This window comes from Pogona vitticeps, chromosome 1 (genome assembly GCF_051106095.1).
Source record: "Pogona vitticeps strain Pit_001003342236 chromosome 1, PviZW2.1, whole genome shotgun sequence".
Taxonomy (NCBI): domain Eukaryota; kingdom Metazoa; phylum Chordata; class Lepidosauria; order Squamata; family Agamidae; genus Pogona; species Pogona vitticeps.
Window position 1 is genome coordinate 69,694,081 of NC_135783.1, and position 17,207 is coordinate 69,711,287.

Sequence of the window (17,207 nt, forward strand, 5' to 3'; positions counted from 1 at the left end):
CACATGGACAGATTGATTATATTCTGTGCAGCCAAAGATAGAGAAGCTCTATACAATCAGCAAAACCAAGATCTGGAGCTGATTGTGGCTCTGATCATCAGCTTCTTATAACAAATTTAAGCTTAAACTGAAGAAAGTACTACTGGGCTAGTCAGGTATGATCTAAACCAAATCCCTTATGAATAAACAGTGGAAGTGAAGAACTCACTGGATTTTAAGCCAGCTCCATTTGCTAAAGTGTAACAAAGCTTTCTTTCTTTCTTTCTTTCTTTCTTTCTTTCTTTCTTTCTTTCTTTCTTTCTTTCTTTCTTTCTTTCTTTCTTTCTTTCTTTCTTTCTTTCTTTCTTTCCACTTTACAGAGGAAGTGAAGAATAGATTTAAGGAACTTGATTTGGAGGACAGAGTGCCTGAACAACTTTGGATAGAGGCTCGTGAAATTGTACAGGAGGCAGCAACAAAAACCATCCCAAAGAAAAGGAAATGCAAGAAAGCAAAGTGGATGTCCAACGAGACCTTACAAATAGCAGAGAAGAGAAGAGAAACAAAATGCAAAGGATATAGGGAAAGTTACAGAAAATTGAATGCTGACTTCCAAAGAATAGCAAGGAGAGACAAGAGGGCCTTCTTAAATGAACAGTGCAAAGAAATAGAGGAAAATAATAGAAACGGAAAAACCAGAGATCTGTTCAAAAAACTTGGAGATATTAAAGGAACCTTTAGTGCCAAGATGGACATGATAAAGGACAAAAATGATAGGGACCTAACAGAAGCACAAGATATCAAGAAGAGGTGGCAAGAATACACAGAGGAATTATACCAGAAAGATCTGCATGCTACGCTCAATATGCCAGCAAGTTTGGAAAACTCAGCAGTGACCAGTGGGTTGGAAAAGATCGGTCTACATCCCAATCCCAAAGAAGGGCAGTGCCATAGAATGCTCCAACTACCGTACAATTGCACTCATTTCACACGCTAGCAAGGTTATGCTCAAAATCCTACAAAGTAGGCTTCAGCAGTATGTGGACCAAGAACTCCCAGAGTAAAAGCTGGATTTCGGAGGGGCAGAGGAACTAGATGCCAAATTGCTAACATGCGCTGGATTATGAAGAAAACCAGAGAGTTCCAGAAAAACATCTACTTCTGCTTCATTGACTACGCAAAAGCCTTTGTTTGTGTGGACTACAGCAAACTATGGCAAGTTCTTAAAGAAATGGGAGTGCCTGACCTCCTTATCTATCTCCTGAGAAATCCATACATGGGACAAGAAGCAACAGTTGGAACAGGATATGGAACAACTAATTGGTTCAAAATTGGGAAAGGAGTACAACAAGGCTGTATATTGTCTCCCTGCTTATACAACTTACATGCAGAATACATCATGCAAAAGGCTGGACTGGAGGAATCCCAAGCCGGAATAAAGATTGCCAGAAGAAATATCAACAACCTAAGTTATGGAGATGATACCACTCTGATGACAGAAAGTGAGGAGGAATTAAAGAACCTCTTAATGAGGGTGAAAGAGGAGAGTGCAAAAAACGGCCTGAAACTCAACATCAAAAAAACTAAGATCATGGCGACTGGTCCCATCACCTCCTGGCAAATAGAAGGAGAAGATATGGAGGCAGTGACAGATTTTACTTTCTTGGGCTCCATGATCACTGCAGATGGACACAGCCGCCCCAAAATTAAAAGACTCCTGCTTCTTGGGAGGAAAGCAATGACAAACCTAGACAGCATCTTAAAAAGCAGAGACATCACCTTGCCAACAAAGGTCTGCATAGTCAAAGCTATGGTTTTTCCAATAGCAATGTATGGGAGTGAGAGCTGGACCACCCAAGGTTCACCACCCAAGAACTGATGCTTTTGAATTGTGGTGCTGGAGGAGGCTCTTGAGAGTCCCCTGGACTGCAAGGAGAACAAACCTATCCATTCTAAAGGAAATCAACCCTGAGTCCTCACTGGGAGGACAGATCCTGAAGCTGAGGCTCCAATACTTTGGCCATCTCATGAGAAGAGAAGACACCCTGGAAAAGCCCCTAATGTTAGGAAAGTGTGAAGGCAAAAGGAGAAGGGGTCGACAGAGGATGAGATGGATGGACAGTGTCATGGAAGCTACCAAAATGAATTTGACCCAACTCCGGGAGGCAGTGGAAGACAGGAGGGCCTGGTGTGATCGGGTCCATGGGGTCACGAAAAGTCAGACCTGACTAAACAGCTAAACAACATTTCAACCTTTCCTTTTTTCCTTCCTTCCTTTTTATCACCCGAGTAGTGCAAGCTACTATATGTACCAAATACATGTGTAAATTAATAATGGGATAGTTGATCATGAACCAAAAATTCCAAATGAAAATCAATGGACAAAAGGGGAAATGGGTTTTGGTGCACCTACAAAAATGTCAGGAACTCCTGCTTTATAGGTACCCTTCGGAGTGAAACAGCAACATCTCACATAGTTGTAACAGCTTCTCTCACATAGATCTGGATAGATGTGAAGATATCTGCCCAAGTAGTTCAGTTTCATGGTATGTCAGGGAGTAACACAGGGATGAAAGTCTTTACATGTACCTAGACAGGCATGTTGCCTTTGCCTGGCTGGGGTCATCGTATCAGTCATATTGCAAAAGATACAACAAAATATGTCCTCATAAAAATATCTGGCAGTACCCTTGTATATCCAACAACATCTTACTTCTACCCCTGGGGTGGCCTCTAGATATAGCCCTTGTGGCATTATAATATTGAAATCAACACTGAAATATTTCAACACAACCACTCATTTGTAAGAAAAAGATGCATTGATTTGCCATGTCCATTTTGTATTGTTAATTGAACCCCTCTCTCATTTATGTTCTGGAAAGGCAGAGTACTACTGCCAATCTGGCTCCTTGGCAGATCTAATTTAGGAAACACATTTATTCCTCAGTGCTCCAGACTGATGTACTGGAGCCCAGTTTTGTTCCATATGTCTGCAGCCCTTTCTATGTAAGCCATGAACACACATAAACTGGTTATTTTGTTCTCTGACATTACCTAAAAGGACCTTACTCCTATGAGATCATCTTTCTGCACACACATTAACTCTCCTTGTACAGTATTTAATATTTAATTGCTTACAGCACCATCTATGGCATTCATGATTTTTACCTAAGTGGTTTTGTCTGAAGATGATGTTATTCCAAGAGAAAGACACTCTCAGGGCACCAGCTAAGTCTGTTCTGATTAATCACCCAACTTACATTGGGGTTAACAACAGAACCTAATGATGTTATGCAGGTGACTATTGAAATGAAAGAAATGATATTCTAGGAAAATGTGTTCTACACAAGAATTTTAAAAGCAGCATAACATAATTAATGAAGTTTTACAGAGACATTACACTCAATCAGGCCCCTCCTACTCAGTTATGTGAGTCAAAGGCATGCCTCCTTTGAAAGATTTCTGAGGAACATGCAATTATTCATAAGAACACATCATGTTAAAATAATCATTACAATTTGTACCAAGTTCACCCACTCCTAACTGACTCAGCATCATTTATATTTATGCCCAGTTTACTCATCTAAAAGGATACATCAAATATTGCAATTTCTCCCTCACAGAACTGCAAATCAATCTCACAAAACACATAAAATCTTAATTCTCATTAACTAGAATATGCTTTGATGAAGAAAAACCACAACACTGGAAGTATAGTCGCCACACCCTCTCCCCTAGATTCGTCTAAAAATGCAAGCACCAACCTATGCTGAACATCCTACCCAGACTTTGTCAGATCCTGGAAGCTAAAGAAAGTTAGGGCAGGGTTACTACTTGGACGGAAAACCAACAGTGAATATCAAGGTATGTCTGGGATGATTTAAGATGTCCATAACCTCATTCCAAGAGCCATTTTTCAGTATTCTGTCTTTCTTGGGGAAATAAAGCGTTAAATGGTGATTTATTGTTGGCTAAACAGACTTTGGGGGCTCTCATTACCTGTATGGTTTTGAGAGGGGAGATAGTTTTGCCTCTTCAGCCCTCTCATGTGGGGTGGTGAATTTTTCACTTCGGCCTGTTTAGCTTCTTTTCCAGTCAGATAAATTTGGCCACCACTGTAGCAGTAGAAGAAGAGGAGGATCCATACTATATTGGTGAGCAGTCCTGAGCCTTCTATGTACCAAAGACTGCTTACCTAGACCTACAGCTTGACCACTCTCTGAAGTGATCTGCAACAGGAAGCAGTGAGGCACTTGTAAACCGCCCAGAGAGTGCTTGAAGCACTATGGGGCGGTATATAAGCAGCACCCTTTTTGCTTTGCTTTACCTAACTATTTGCACTTGCCCAAACTATTTACTAACTTTGAGAGAAAGACTGATGATGTACCTGAAACATTCTTGAAGTGTGAAGGGAATAAAAAAAGGGAAAAAATGGTTGCTTTAATTCAGAGATGGGCAACTGTAGTCTTCCAGGTGTTGTTGTTGGATTGTGACTCCCTTCAATCCTAGCCAACACAGACAGTGGTGACAGATATGCCAGAATTCTGGTCCAACAACCCACTCCTGCTTGAGCTGATCTATCAGCCAAAGCTAGGGCCATGTTTGTCTGATGAAGGTTGGCAGCAATGTGCCTCAAAGTTTCTCTCCCACTGTGTGGGAGCCTCTATCCATCTGCACGGTGGTGGGCTGGGCTTCATTTGAAATGGGAAGCAAACAAGCCAACTGCCTGCTGTCCCTGAACCAATTTTAGCAGATAATTTTAATCTTTTTTATCTTTTCATGTTTTAATCTTTTAATTGTATTTTAAACCATATATTGTTTAATTTAACTTTTAATATTTCACTTATTGTGTTTTTAAATTGTGTGAATTTTAATGTTGTGAGCGGCTTTGGGTCCCTTGTTGAAAGAAATGTGGCATATAAATAAAACTAATAATAATGATAACCCATCGCAGTTCTGGGCAAGTGCATGAATAGCTTAGAGCAGAGGTCGTCAACCTTTTTCCTACTGCGGACTGGCTGAGCTGAGGATGGTGGGGTAGCCCCTCGAGCTCACACTCTCGGACGCACGCGCAAAGCGTTGGGGTAACATGCGTACACTCCCCCATTGCTTCATGCATGCGCAGGAGCATGTGCTGGCGGCGGCAGCAGCAGCAGCCTGGGAGTCTGAGCATGGCCGGGGTGCTCCCTCCGGCCGCTCTCCTCCAGATGGGGTCCAATGAAGCCAGGGGTGGGGCTCCTCACCGCCCTCCGCAGCGGGAAATTCAAATGGTGAGCAGCCGCTGGTGCTGGTTCCAGAGCTGGAGGCACCAGGGGCAGCATCACCCTGCTGAGGGTGGCAAGGAGCACTGACCCAAGCCTTGTTGGAGCCCACTGGGAGGCCAGCAGCCAGAGCACCCGGCCATGCTGACCCTTCCGGCTCTTGGTCAGTTCCATCACCGCTGCCAGGCCGCGAAGACAGACCTCCCACCCCCCACATGAACTCTCCTGACCACAGTTGCTCTGCGCATGCATGCACGTGCCTGAAGGGGTGAGGGAATGCTCACGCCGGCACTAGCGCATGCGCAAAGCTGTGGGGAGGGGAGTGCTGCAGAGGGGCAGGAGGTCTGTATTCGCAGCCCGGTCAGGCTCAAGCCACAGACCAGCAACAGGCCACGGACCGGGGGTTGACGACCTCTGCCTTAGAGAGAACACTGTTTGGTAGTGGAATACACTGACTCTAAGCTCACCTCTGATAAGTAAGTGGCCAACGCTGAGTTCTGTAAGGTAGCAATTAAAGAGTAATCAAGCAGCAGACTACCATTTGTAATTCATAAAGTTGTGGCTTTATACTGTTTCACATCTTTCATTATTAATGGAGGCAGAATACCACACAGATCAAAGAGTGTGACTAATTAAACCCACTGTTCAAATCAGTTTCTGGCCAACAATTGCTTTAAATTCATGATTTTGATAGTGAAACACCATCTAATTATATAACTTGTGCATGGGGTGCACAACTGCAATGCACAGCAAAATACAACTGTATAGAGAAAAATGACACTTCACTCTGCAAGTATAGAAACTGGAAATGAGCCATAAATGATGCACTGGTCATATAACATTTTAAATCTTACTTTAAAAAAATAATTTAAGTTCCACTGACCCAAAAAAAGGCATTCAAATTGGCTACCAGCAATAAAGTGCAGAATAAAATAACCAGACCTTGCAATGTCAAATTCTTTAGCACAGATACTATTGTTCTGATAGCATTTGTATACTGTTAACAGCAGTGGAGTGTAAATTTGTTTGTTTTTTTAATTTTAAAACATTTTATTAGTTTTTCACTCTATCAACATTTAATTTGTGCTTGTCAAACATCGTATTACATGATTTGCTTACAATTGTTTTTTACATCTCAGTGTCTTCCCAGTTGTCCCCCCCAAATTCGATATCTTTCAAACATTCAAACCATTCATGTATGTATTTTAGTATATAATATGGCTACTATTATAATATTACTTTCATAGTGTACAATATTCTCAAGATGTTCTAATAACATTCTTAATAAAAGTACCGTATTTTTCGCTCCATAAGACGCACCTTTCCATAAGACGCACCAAATTTTTAGGAGAAGAAAACAGGAAAAAATTATCTGCTTTCTTCTCCTAAAATTTGGTGAGCCTTATGGAGAGGTCCATCTTATGGAACACACCCTAGGGTCCTAGGGTGTGTTCCAGGACCCTTTGGACCCTCCCCCTGCCTCCCTCGGGGGCGAGAGGGGGTGAAATCGCCACCTTCTGGGGCTCTTCTGAAGTTTCCCAAGCCTCAGAAGAGCCCCCAAAGGTGGTGATTTCATCCCCTCTGGCCCCCAGGGGAGGCAGGGTCAGTCTCCAAAGAGTCCTAGAACACACCCTAGGACCCTTTGGAGACTCACCCTGCCTCCCCTGGGCGACAGAGGGGGCAAAATAGGCAGCTTCCAGGATCTTTTCTGAGCCTTTCCAGGCTCAGAAAAGGTCCTGGAAGCTCCCGATTTTGCCCCCGCTGTCCCCGTGGGGGTGGGTGGGTGGGAGCCTGGCAAGGGTCCAAGGGAGCCTCCCACCCCCCCATGGGACCAGGGGGGTAAAATCGCCAGCTCCCGATTTTACCCCCCCTGGCCACGTGGGGGTGGGTGGGGGGAGGGTGGCATGGGTCCAAGGGAGGGTCCCTTGGACCCTTGCCACCCTCCACCCACCCCCCCATGGGACCCGGGGGGGGTAAAATTGCCAGGTTCTGGGAGTGTTTGGAGGCTCCCCAAGCCTCCAAACACTCCCAGAAGCTGGCGATTTTAACCTCCCTGGCCCCATGGGGGTGGGTGGGTGGGAGCCTGGCAAGGGTCCTGGGAGGCTCTCTTGGACCCTTGCCACCCTCCACCCCCCCATGGGACCGGGGGGGGTAAAATCGCCAGCTTCTGGGAGTGTTTGGAGGCTCCCCAAGCCTCCAAACACTCCCAGAAGCTGGCGATTTTACCCCCCCTAGCCACGTGGGGGTGGGTGGGGGGAGGGTGGCAAGGGTCCTGGGAGGCTCCCTTGGACCCTTGCCACCCTCCACCCCCCCATGGGACCAGGGGGGGTAAAATCGCCAGGTTCTGGGAGTGTTTGGAGGCTCCCCAAGCCTCCAAACACTCCCAGAAGCTGGCGATTTTACCCCCCCTGGCCCTGTGGGGGTGGGTGGGGGGAGGGTGACATGGGTCCAAGGGAGGGTCCCTTGCACCCTTGCCACCCTCCACCTACCCCCCACGGAGCGGTGGGGGTTTAAAATCGCCAGCTTCTGAGAGTGTTTGGAGGCTTATCAAGCTTCCAAACACTCCCAGAACCTGGCGATTTCGCCAGGGCTGGCCCCGCGGGGGGGTGGGGGGAGGGTGGCAAGGGTCCTGGAAGGCTCCCTTGGACCCTTGCCACCCTCCACCCACCCCCCCATGGGACCGGGGGGGGTAAAATCACCAGGTTCTGGGAGTGTTTTGAGGCTTGGGAAGCCTCAAAACACTCCCAGAACCTGGCGATTTTGCCAGTGCTGGCCGGTGCGTGGGTGGGAGGAGTGTCGCAAGGATCTGAGTGAGCTCCCAGGACCCTTGCGACGTTCCCCCCACCTGGAAGCTGGCGATTTCGCCGGTGCTGGCCCCGTGGGGGCGTGGGGGAGCCTCGCAAGGGTCCTGGAAGGCTCACCCGGACCCTTGCGACGCTCCCCCCCACGGGGCCAGCAGCGACAAAATTGCTGCATTCACACCATTAGACGCACTGACTTCCCCACCCACATTTTGGAGGGGGGAAAGTGCGTCTTATGGTGCAAAAAATACGGTAGTTCCAGATCCATGCCCCAACCTTATATCTAGTTTAATTTACCTAAAATGAAAATCCACCATATTACATCTTTACCCTGGTTAGAGTTCCCTTATTTTAATTTAATTCTCCTTTTTAATATAAAGGATATGCTCCTTTACAATTCCCGAAGTTAAATATATACATGTTTTTCAACATTAAGGGCCTGCTTCCTATTTTTCATCTTTCTAAGTAATTCCCTCTCTTATTTCTCTTTTTTCACTTTTTGTTTCTGTCTCTCTAAGCATTCTGCCATCTTTTATGCCCTCTTAAACCATTTTGTGCATCTGATTTATCTCCACTAGATCTTTATGCACTTGGTCTATCTTCAATAGATCTTCCAGGCTTTTTAAAAGTAATTTTGCTGATTTTCTCCCCTTGTCTTCCCTTAGTACTCTCCTCGGATCCAAGATTGAAGTTGTTTCTCTTGGGTTTTCCCCATTAATTTCCTCCAGCTCCTCTTTTGATTGGCATACATCATCCAGCACACTCTCATTTTCTTCTTCGTTATTAGTATTGGGAGTGTAAATTTGAAAACTGGCATATCCGTAGTCTAGTTCTCACTGAGATAGTAAACTTATACTTGGGTTGTTCTATGCCAGGCTGCAGGTAGAGACTTGAAAGCAAACATAAAAGCAAAACATAAAAGCAGACGAAAATACCTCCTGACTGAAAGTTAAATGTCAAGGACAATGCTTCTAGACTAGCTTTCCCAAACAGACAAATTTTGTGTGGACCTAATATTTGTATAGTGAGGAACACTCAAGCACACCAGTCTGCATCTGCATTTTAAAGTGGTACAGTCAAGATACAGCCTTAGCATCTCAGTGAGAAGCAGGCCACAGACACTTAAGGAACATTAAATTGAAGCAAAGTGACCTTGTGGTGGTGAATAGTCATCTGAATCGGTGTCACTTTCACTACTGTCTTCTACCAAAAAGCTTGGATAGTTCCAGGACATGCTAAGGATGCCATCAGACTCATGAAGAAGAACATGTGCCAGCATTCGGCCATGGCAGTCCATGACAATCACCTGACCATCAGCAGTGCCAAACAGGACCTGAGAAAAGATAGTAATGCCATGATTAGCAAAAATGTAGAAAATGCAAAAGCAAAATAGAACTTTGGAAAAAAAAAGAATACATCTTTTTAGGTTCTGTTTGCTCCTTCCCAAATCTCAGCTAGTAGCCTGATCCTTTCTACTGCCCTCTTCTGTACCCATCTTACGGTTCTGCTACGGTTAGAACCCTTCTCCCATACTGGATTCATACGAGGAAGGAGTCTTTCACTAGGGGAGGTGCTCAAAGACATGCCCCTCCCCCAAAATGATATGATCTGCTTACAGATAGTTATGAATTTGTAGCCCGGCTCTTAACATGCTTACATGGAACACAATTATTTACTTAAAGGGTAACACTATGAGTAATTTCACAGAGATAGTCATCCGATCACAAAATATTTAACATACTGAACATAAATCATCTATTTACAGATGGTTGCCTTTTCCTACAACAACACTGGCAAAATTTAATATAGATCAATTCAGGTGGAACTAGAACATTGCAGACCAGGCAGAAGCGCAAAGTCAAAAGTCTGAGAACAACAAATAGAGGAAAGTTTCTACTCATAATGTCAAATATAGATAGATAGATTGATTGATCTTTATTATGGTCACTGACCAGCAGATGTATTCAAATATTAGTGTAACATGAAAATACAATTTTTAAAAAAGGGCTACATAGAATAACAATAATATCCCATATATACAACCTATTGCAACATGACTAAATTTTATAAAATCTCCATAGTTTCACAGGACTGAGAAGATCAGTAAATCAGTTCAGTAAACTTTTTACCACCTCCAGTCTTATCATCCCAAGTAGTGTGGTATATAAAGTATAAGGTGGCCAAAATACACCATTACTAAACATCTGGCATTGCTTTAGTCAGTGCAAGAAGGGAACAGCGATATTTCATTGCTACCACACAAAACTTTGCCACTGCTTTAGTTATATCAGATTTCTTGTCCGAGAATAAGAGCACAACATAAAATTATCTGGACTTCCCTTGAAACTGTTGCAATATGGGCTGGAGGAGATCCCTCAGAGTATCACGATAGAGCACTTTAAGAGGACATGATCAACTCTTTCAGTCTCCATCTCATTGCAAGGTGATTAAAGGTAAAGGTAAAGGTTCCCCTTGACAATTTTTGTCCAGTCGTGTTCGACTCTAGGGGGCGGTGCTCATCCCCGTTTCCAAGCCATAGAGCCAGCATTTGTCCGAAGACAATCTTCCATGGTCACATGGCCAGTGCGACTTAGACACGGAACGCTGTTACCTTCCCACCGAGGTGGTCCCTATTTATCTACTTGCATTTGCATGCTTTCGAACCACTAGGTTGGCGGGAGCTGGGACAAGCGACGGGCGCTCACTCCATTGCGTGGATTCGATCTTACAACTGCTTGGTCTTCTGACCCTGCAGCACAGGCTTCTGCGGTTTAGCCCACAGTGCCACCACGTGATTAGCGACTGGCAAATGTTAAATATAGAATGGATGAGTCCAGGCTTTTATGTTGTTGAAAATAAACATGATCAGAAAGCCAAGGTGCATGTTTCAAGATAAGGGAAGTTGTAACCTATAGATATTTCCCCCTTAAGCATGTTTTGTTCTCTTATGTACCAAACGGGCTACAACGTGCACATTTTTTGTAGATTTTAGAAGACATATTGCATAATCCAAGAGAAGAACAAATGACCTTTTCCACTGACACACCTGGAAGAGTAAATTCTGGCCTATTAATTGTACTGACAAATCTCTCCCCTCCTTTTCCATTCCACCGACACTAACAGGTTAACTTTCAAATGCATTTTTAGGATTGCATTGTTTGCCTTTACTTACCATATTTTTCCATGTATAATACACCCCCAAATATAAGATAGCCCCACCACTTTCTAACTCAGAATTTGTTTCTTCCCAAGAGAGAAGAAAGAAATTGTCTCTTGTTATGTGCATTATATGCAATGTTTTGGAGGTCCTTATGGCTCAAAAAAGTAGGGTAGTGCAATCCTATGTATGCTTAGCTAGGTATAAACCCTACTGACCACAGTGGGCTTCCTTCTGAGTAAACATGCATAATATTGTGAGATACGTCAATCAACCTGAATAAAAATAATAACTAAATGAAGCCATTACAATATAAGGATTGCATCTGAATCATCAAACCTTACAAACTCAATAGCAATTGTGTGTTCTGTTTTTCTCAAATGTTCTGCCTTCTGCAGGTCTTCCTCTGAAGACTGTACATTGGATTAGGGTTTTCAAGAAAAGTTTTCTTCTCAGTTGCTCATTGACAATGAGGGTTTTTTCCAGTAACTTATGGATTGCTGTACGTTCCATAACAGTGCTTCTTAAAATGTAGGTTAACCCCAGCCATAAGAAAGCATAGTTGTTGGGGGAAATGGGAAAATCCATTCAAGGGGATTTCCAGGGAAATCACAGATAAATAATGTTGGTTCACAATCCAGTTCTGCTTGGATTACATTTAAATTATATTTAAGATTATGAGAATGTTCTGCTTGGGAAATGGCATCCTGAGGGAAAGAAACAATAAGCAGCAAGCACTTATATTTCTGTCAGAGGTACAGTGCCAAAGGGCTACATGCAAGTCTCTGTTTGTTTCAGTTCATTCATCTGCCCTGTTTTATGAGAATACAAGACTAGAAAATTACCACAACATTCTCATAATCTTAAATATAATTATTTTCTTTATGCCAGGCAAGGACACCATGAACTAGCTGAAGCACTACGGTTAAATTGGCAGGTCCAAGGTGAGGCAATCCAAAATCTAAAACCAGAGGGCAGATTCTCCAGGAGTTAAGTCCTGTGGAACCAGCATTGCCAAAGGATTAAAAAATATATATATACGTTACCTGATAAACATTCCCTTTTTCAAAGAGCCACTTTTTCCTCAATAAGTACAAAGCATATCAGTTAAAAAACTCATTTTTCTTTGGAAAATGGCTACTCTCACTTTAAGAAGTTTACTGATCTCTTCTTTTTATTAAAAAATATATTAATTGCTCATAAACATCAGGAAATTGAGCAAGAAGCGAAGAGTGTTGTCTCCTTCCATAATTTATAACAATACAAAAGCAAACAACCCTCAGTAAAATATGTTTAAATATTCTAAATATAGAAAAAAAAAACCACACATCCAGTCCAAAAGGCGCAGCAATGGAATATAAAACATTCATGAAGCTCTTACCACGAGCAGCCGGAGTTCATTAATTTCAAATGACAAGACTAAGACAAAAACCTGAAATAACTCTAAAAATAGTCCAAAATATATGGTGGGATGTTTAGTCTACATGTACAAGAAGAGACACACTGATTATACTACTTCAAGTCTTCTTTACTTGCTACCTGTGAACTTTCTGGATGATACTGTTGCCTGTTATTAAAGCACCATACAGTAGTCTATTTAGTCATGCTCTCCATTCCACACAGGGTAGATAGATTAATTAACCTGAAGTGCTTCTTTCAACTTGCTATTTGGTATTTTCATCACAATCAAAATGCAATTACCGTAATTTTTTCCATGTATAAAATGACACTTTTCTCTAAAACAATTAGAGGAAAAATGAGGGTTGTTTTATACACGGAAGGAGCCAGAGGCAAAGGAGCAGTCGCACGCACACTCGGGTGCCTCTTGCTGCTGCTGCTGCCACCGCTTCCCAGTTGCCTCTTCCAGGGCTCATGGTTTGTCCCCTCAGGTGGCAGAGGCAGCAGCAGGAGATGGAGACGGAGGCAAAGGAGCAGTTGCACGTGCGCTCCAGAGCCTCTTGCTGCTGCCTCCCCCGCCCACCCGATCACCTCCTCCAGTGGGACTGTCGGGGCTCACCTCCAGCTCACGTCTGCCTCGTCCCCTCCAGTGGTGGAGGCAGCAGGAGGCGGAGGCAAAGCAGTCACACTGGAGGAGGTGATCGGGCGGGCAGCGGAGGCAGCAGCAGCAGCAGGAGAGATGGAGGAGCAGGTGCCCATTAACTGCTCTTCTGCCTCCAGCAAGGGTCAAAATGAGGGGGTTGTTTTATACATGGGGGGGTCGTATACATGGAAAAAACCGGTAGTATACTGAAAGAAAAAAAGTACTGGGAGTAGCAGTTTACTAAGTATCCTTGTATTTATAAAATGGAAAAATAATTCCAGACAGCATCTTTGAAAATGTTCAATTCACAATATGAACACTGAGGGGATACTAAATGCTAGATTGATAGCTCCTGGACATCTTTTAATGAGCCCATTTGATAGTTCCACGTCGTCGTTTATTTGTTTAGTCGTGTCCGACTCTTCATGACCCCATGGACCAGAGCACGCCAGGCCCTCCTATCTTCTACTGCCTCCCGGAGTTGTGTCAAATTCATGTTGGTTGCTTCGCAGACACTGTCCAGCCATCTCATCCTCGGTCGTCCCCTTCTCCTCTTGCCATCACACTTTCCCAACATCAGGGTCTTTTCCAGGGAGTCTTTTCTTCTCATTAGATGGCCAAAGTACTGGAGCCTCAGCTTCAGGATCTGTCCTTCCAGTGAGCACTCAGGGTTGATTTCCTTTAGAATTGATAGGTGTGTTCTCCTTGCAGTCCAGGGGATTCTCAAGAGTCTCCTCCAGCACCACAATTCAAAAGCATCAATTCTTCGGCGGTCTGCTTTCTTTATGGTCCAGCTCTCACTTCCATACATCATGACAGGAAAAACCATAACTTTGACTATTCGGACTTTTGTTGGCAAGGTGATGTCTCTGCTTTTTAAGATGCTGTCAAGATTTGTCATCGCTTTCCTCCCAAGAAGCAGGCGTCTTTTAATTTCGTGGCTGCTGTCTCCATCTGTTCCACACTGGCCTAATATTTTAATGTCTGATATTTTAAAGGAGATGCTCACAGTGAGAAAGTATGAGAAAAACCTTACAGTATCTGCCCTAGCTTTCTATATCAATTAGCAGACAATACAAGGATATGATCCTAACTTTACATGATAAAGACATGGTTTTTGGTGTAATTGGTTCTCCCATTCATTCTACATTTGAGGAGTCTAGGTGAGCAGATTCTGGATACATTTTGATTAAACCTTTAGATCAGGTGAATGACCTCAGCAGGGTTCGTGGACATTTTTTTTAGATTTGCTGAAAGCACAAGGGAGGCACAGCTGAAGAGGGTAAGTTGCTGTTTAGTTTTTAAAAAATTAAAAATTAATGCAGTGATTATGGTTTTGTAAAGGTTGTCACAAAAGGATTTCGTTACCTGGGGGGGAAAGAAAGCTTTAACTTTTTATAAATTGGGAGCTTTGCATCCCGACATGGCAATTAAAAAAAAGAACTTTATTTAAAAATTAAAAGAACAACTGGGAAAATTGTTCTGCAGGCTCCTTAGTGGGTACCGGAGAAATTTCTGTGCTTTCTTCTTTCATTTTTCTTCTTTAAATTTTGGAAGTTGGTGGATGCTAAAGGGTCAAAAAAAATGGTCCTAAGGGCTGCATGGAGCCCAGCGGCACCCTTGCCCTATAAGCAACCACACTCTGTGTGCCTGTGGACTTTGAATCTTTCTAACTCCCATTTTCTTTAATATGGCACCCCAATTCATCTGACTAAAACAACAATCTCTCTTCAGCTGCGATTTCATCTGACCAAGTGGCAGCTGTGTCACTTCCTTCTCTGGGGCTCAGTCTTCTCTGTGACAAGTTCAAAATGTTGTCCGGCAATGGCCAAAGAAAGTAAATACAAAAAAAATGTCACCGCTTTCCCATGAGTCTCCCTTAACCTTTCATCTGCAGAAGCTTCAATGGACTCTCAGTTGAAATGAGGTAAAAAAAAGTAAAGGAAACAAAGAAGCAAGGCAATGTTTCAACCTGTAAACTTGATATTAAAAGCTCTACAGTGAGTTTAGGTTAGCAATTAAGCAGTACAGCTGGGAGCTAGTAGATCTGTATTCTGGAGCTCAGCTCTCTCGTTTAATTGTAGCCTGATAGGCCGCTGAAGTCAATGAGAACTTTCCCATCAAGCTGCAGTATGATATGAATTGATTCATCCCAGAGAGACTTTTAAGCAAAGGATAGAATTGCTCTCTCTTTTCTCTTTAACATCAAAATGAGGAGCTGAGAAGCTGCACCTCTGCAAGACCAGCATGAAGATAATTAATTCACTCTTCAAAATTAGAACCCTCAGATAACTAAATGTTAAGTGCCAGCATTCTATTTCATTAACACATCGCTAAACCATTCACTGTGGACTGCTATACTCAGTACAGACTGCCTGATTTCCAACATTTATAAAACAGCACCTTTAAGAGAGTGTCAGATCAGGCATCCATAAATCCAGCAGACAGTTCATCTATGGGTGAGCAGATCATTTTAACTAGCTGAAAACATTGTCCAGCAAATACAAAAGCCTGTTTCTGACTTCATACCAAACTTGAGTAGTTCGCCAAAGTCAGTGAGAACGTTCTTTCTTATTGAGAAGTAATAAAATGTGGATTAGTTCATGTCAAAGAAGATGGGTGAAACTTGTTGCAGAGTTCAAAAGACTGGCACTTGTTAATTTTTCTGAGACCCAAAGCAGCCATTTATCTCCTAGATATGAGAAGAATGGCGGGGAGGTTTGTCTCTATGAGCGTAGCAGTTTTCAGAACTACCACAAAGAAGTAAAACATTAATCCAATTCTACCATTATCTAAATGTGTGGGAGTTGTACACACTGAAGGAGGCATACTAGCTCTGTCCCCTTTTGGCTACATCTAAATATTGTATTTGTTGAAAATCATGGGGGGGGTGCTAAGACATTTACCTCAGCCTGTGTGGGCTCCACATGCTTAGATAATGCTTAAATAATTGTTTTTATATGCTAGTGAAGTCAAAGGCAACATCAGAGATGAAATTCTCACCTTCCCCAGGACCTGGAGAGCAGAATTCATGGTAACCAAAAATATATTACTGTGTTTATCTTTCTTGTCCGATCCCCCACTTCCTTTCCCAATGCTTTGTTTAAAACCCTGTTACAGTAAAGGAGTGCTAGTCCCCTCAGAACACCAGACATTTTGTCTTGAGCCAATGAGCTGTTTTAACAAGGGAGTTCTTTGTCTTCTACAAGTGGCTTTTTCATTAATCTGGCTGAACCATTTGGGATAAATATAGGATTCTGAACCTTTCCAAAGGAAACTCAACATATAACACAGTGGCCCAACAAGAATGTAAAATATGTCACTATAGGCAGATCAATCAATGCAGGAATGGGCATATCTTGCAAATTAGCCTAAACTGTGCAAAGCCCAAGCATTCCTAGCCATTGCCTAAACCTTACTAATTTCTGGGGTAAATCCAAGAGTACACTCAAGCTGAAAATCTGAATCTTCAAAGCAAGTGATCCTGCACACAATCACACATGGAGGGCTGGTATGTTCATGTGAATGACAATGTATGCAGCTATTCAATCTGTATTACTACTAGACATTTGTTTAGTCTGGAAAGTATATCTGCCACAAAGCTGAATCTTAATCATAATCATAACCCTTTCTCCTTCTGTATGGGGCAGAGTGTCATTGACAGATAAATGCACGGTTAAGCTGAAGAGGTGAAATATCTGCTTTCAGAGGAATATTACCTGTTGATCATCAGGAGTCCATATGCCACAGGTGATCTGACTCTCCAAGTTAATCTCTGAAGACCAATGTCTCTGTCCACTGACTGATCCAACCAGCACAAACCCATCTCTATAGGAGATAAGCGCTTGTGTTCCATCATGGCTCCATGTAAAGTCGCTCACCTTACCAAGAGAGACAGACATTTAAAAATTATTCTGACATGCCGCTCAAAACAAAACGAACAAAACAAACGCACCAGCACACAGAAG

The 17,207-nt window shown here is 43.0% G+C and overlaps 1 protein-coding gene across 3 annotated transcripts in view; it reads right to left on the bottom strand.

Annotated features, from left to right (window-relative positions):
• The window catches only part of TULP4 (TUB like protein 4), a 150,090-nt gene that overhangs the window by 24,775 nt on the left and 108,108 nt on the right, over positions 1-17,207 (bottom strand). For all 3 annotated transcript variants that reach the window (XM_020809543.3, XM_078383216.1, XM_078383217.1), the window contains exons 4-5: positions 16,959-17,120; positions 9,194-9,374 (exon numbers count right to left, since the gene is read on the bottom strand). In XM_020809543.3, the coding sequence (XP_020665202.3) occupies positions 9,194-9,374; positions 16,959-17,120 (343 nt within the window). The remainder of the gene's footprint in view (positions 1-9,193; positions 9,375-16,958; positions 17,121-17,207) is intronic.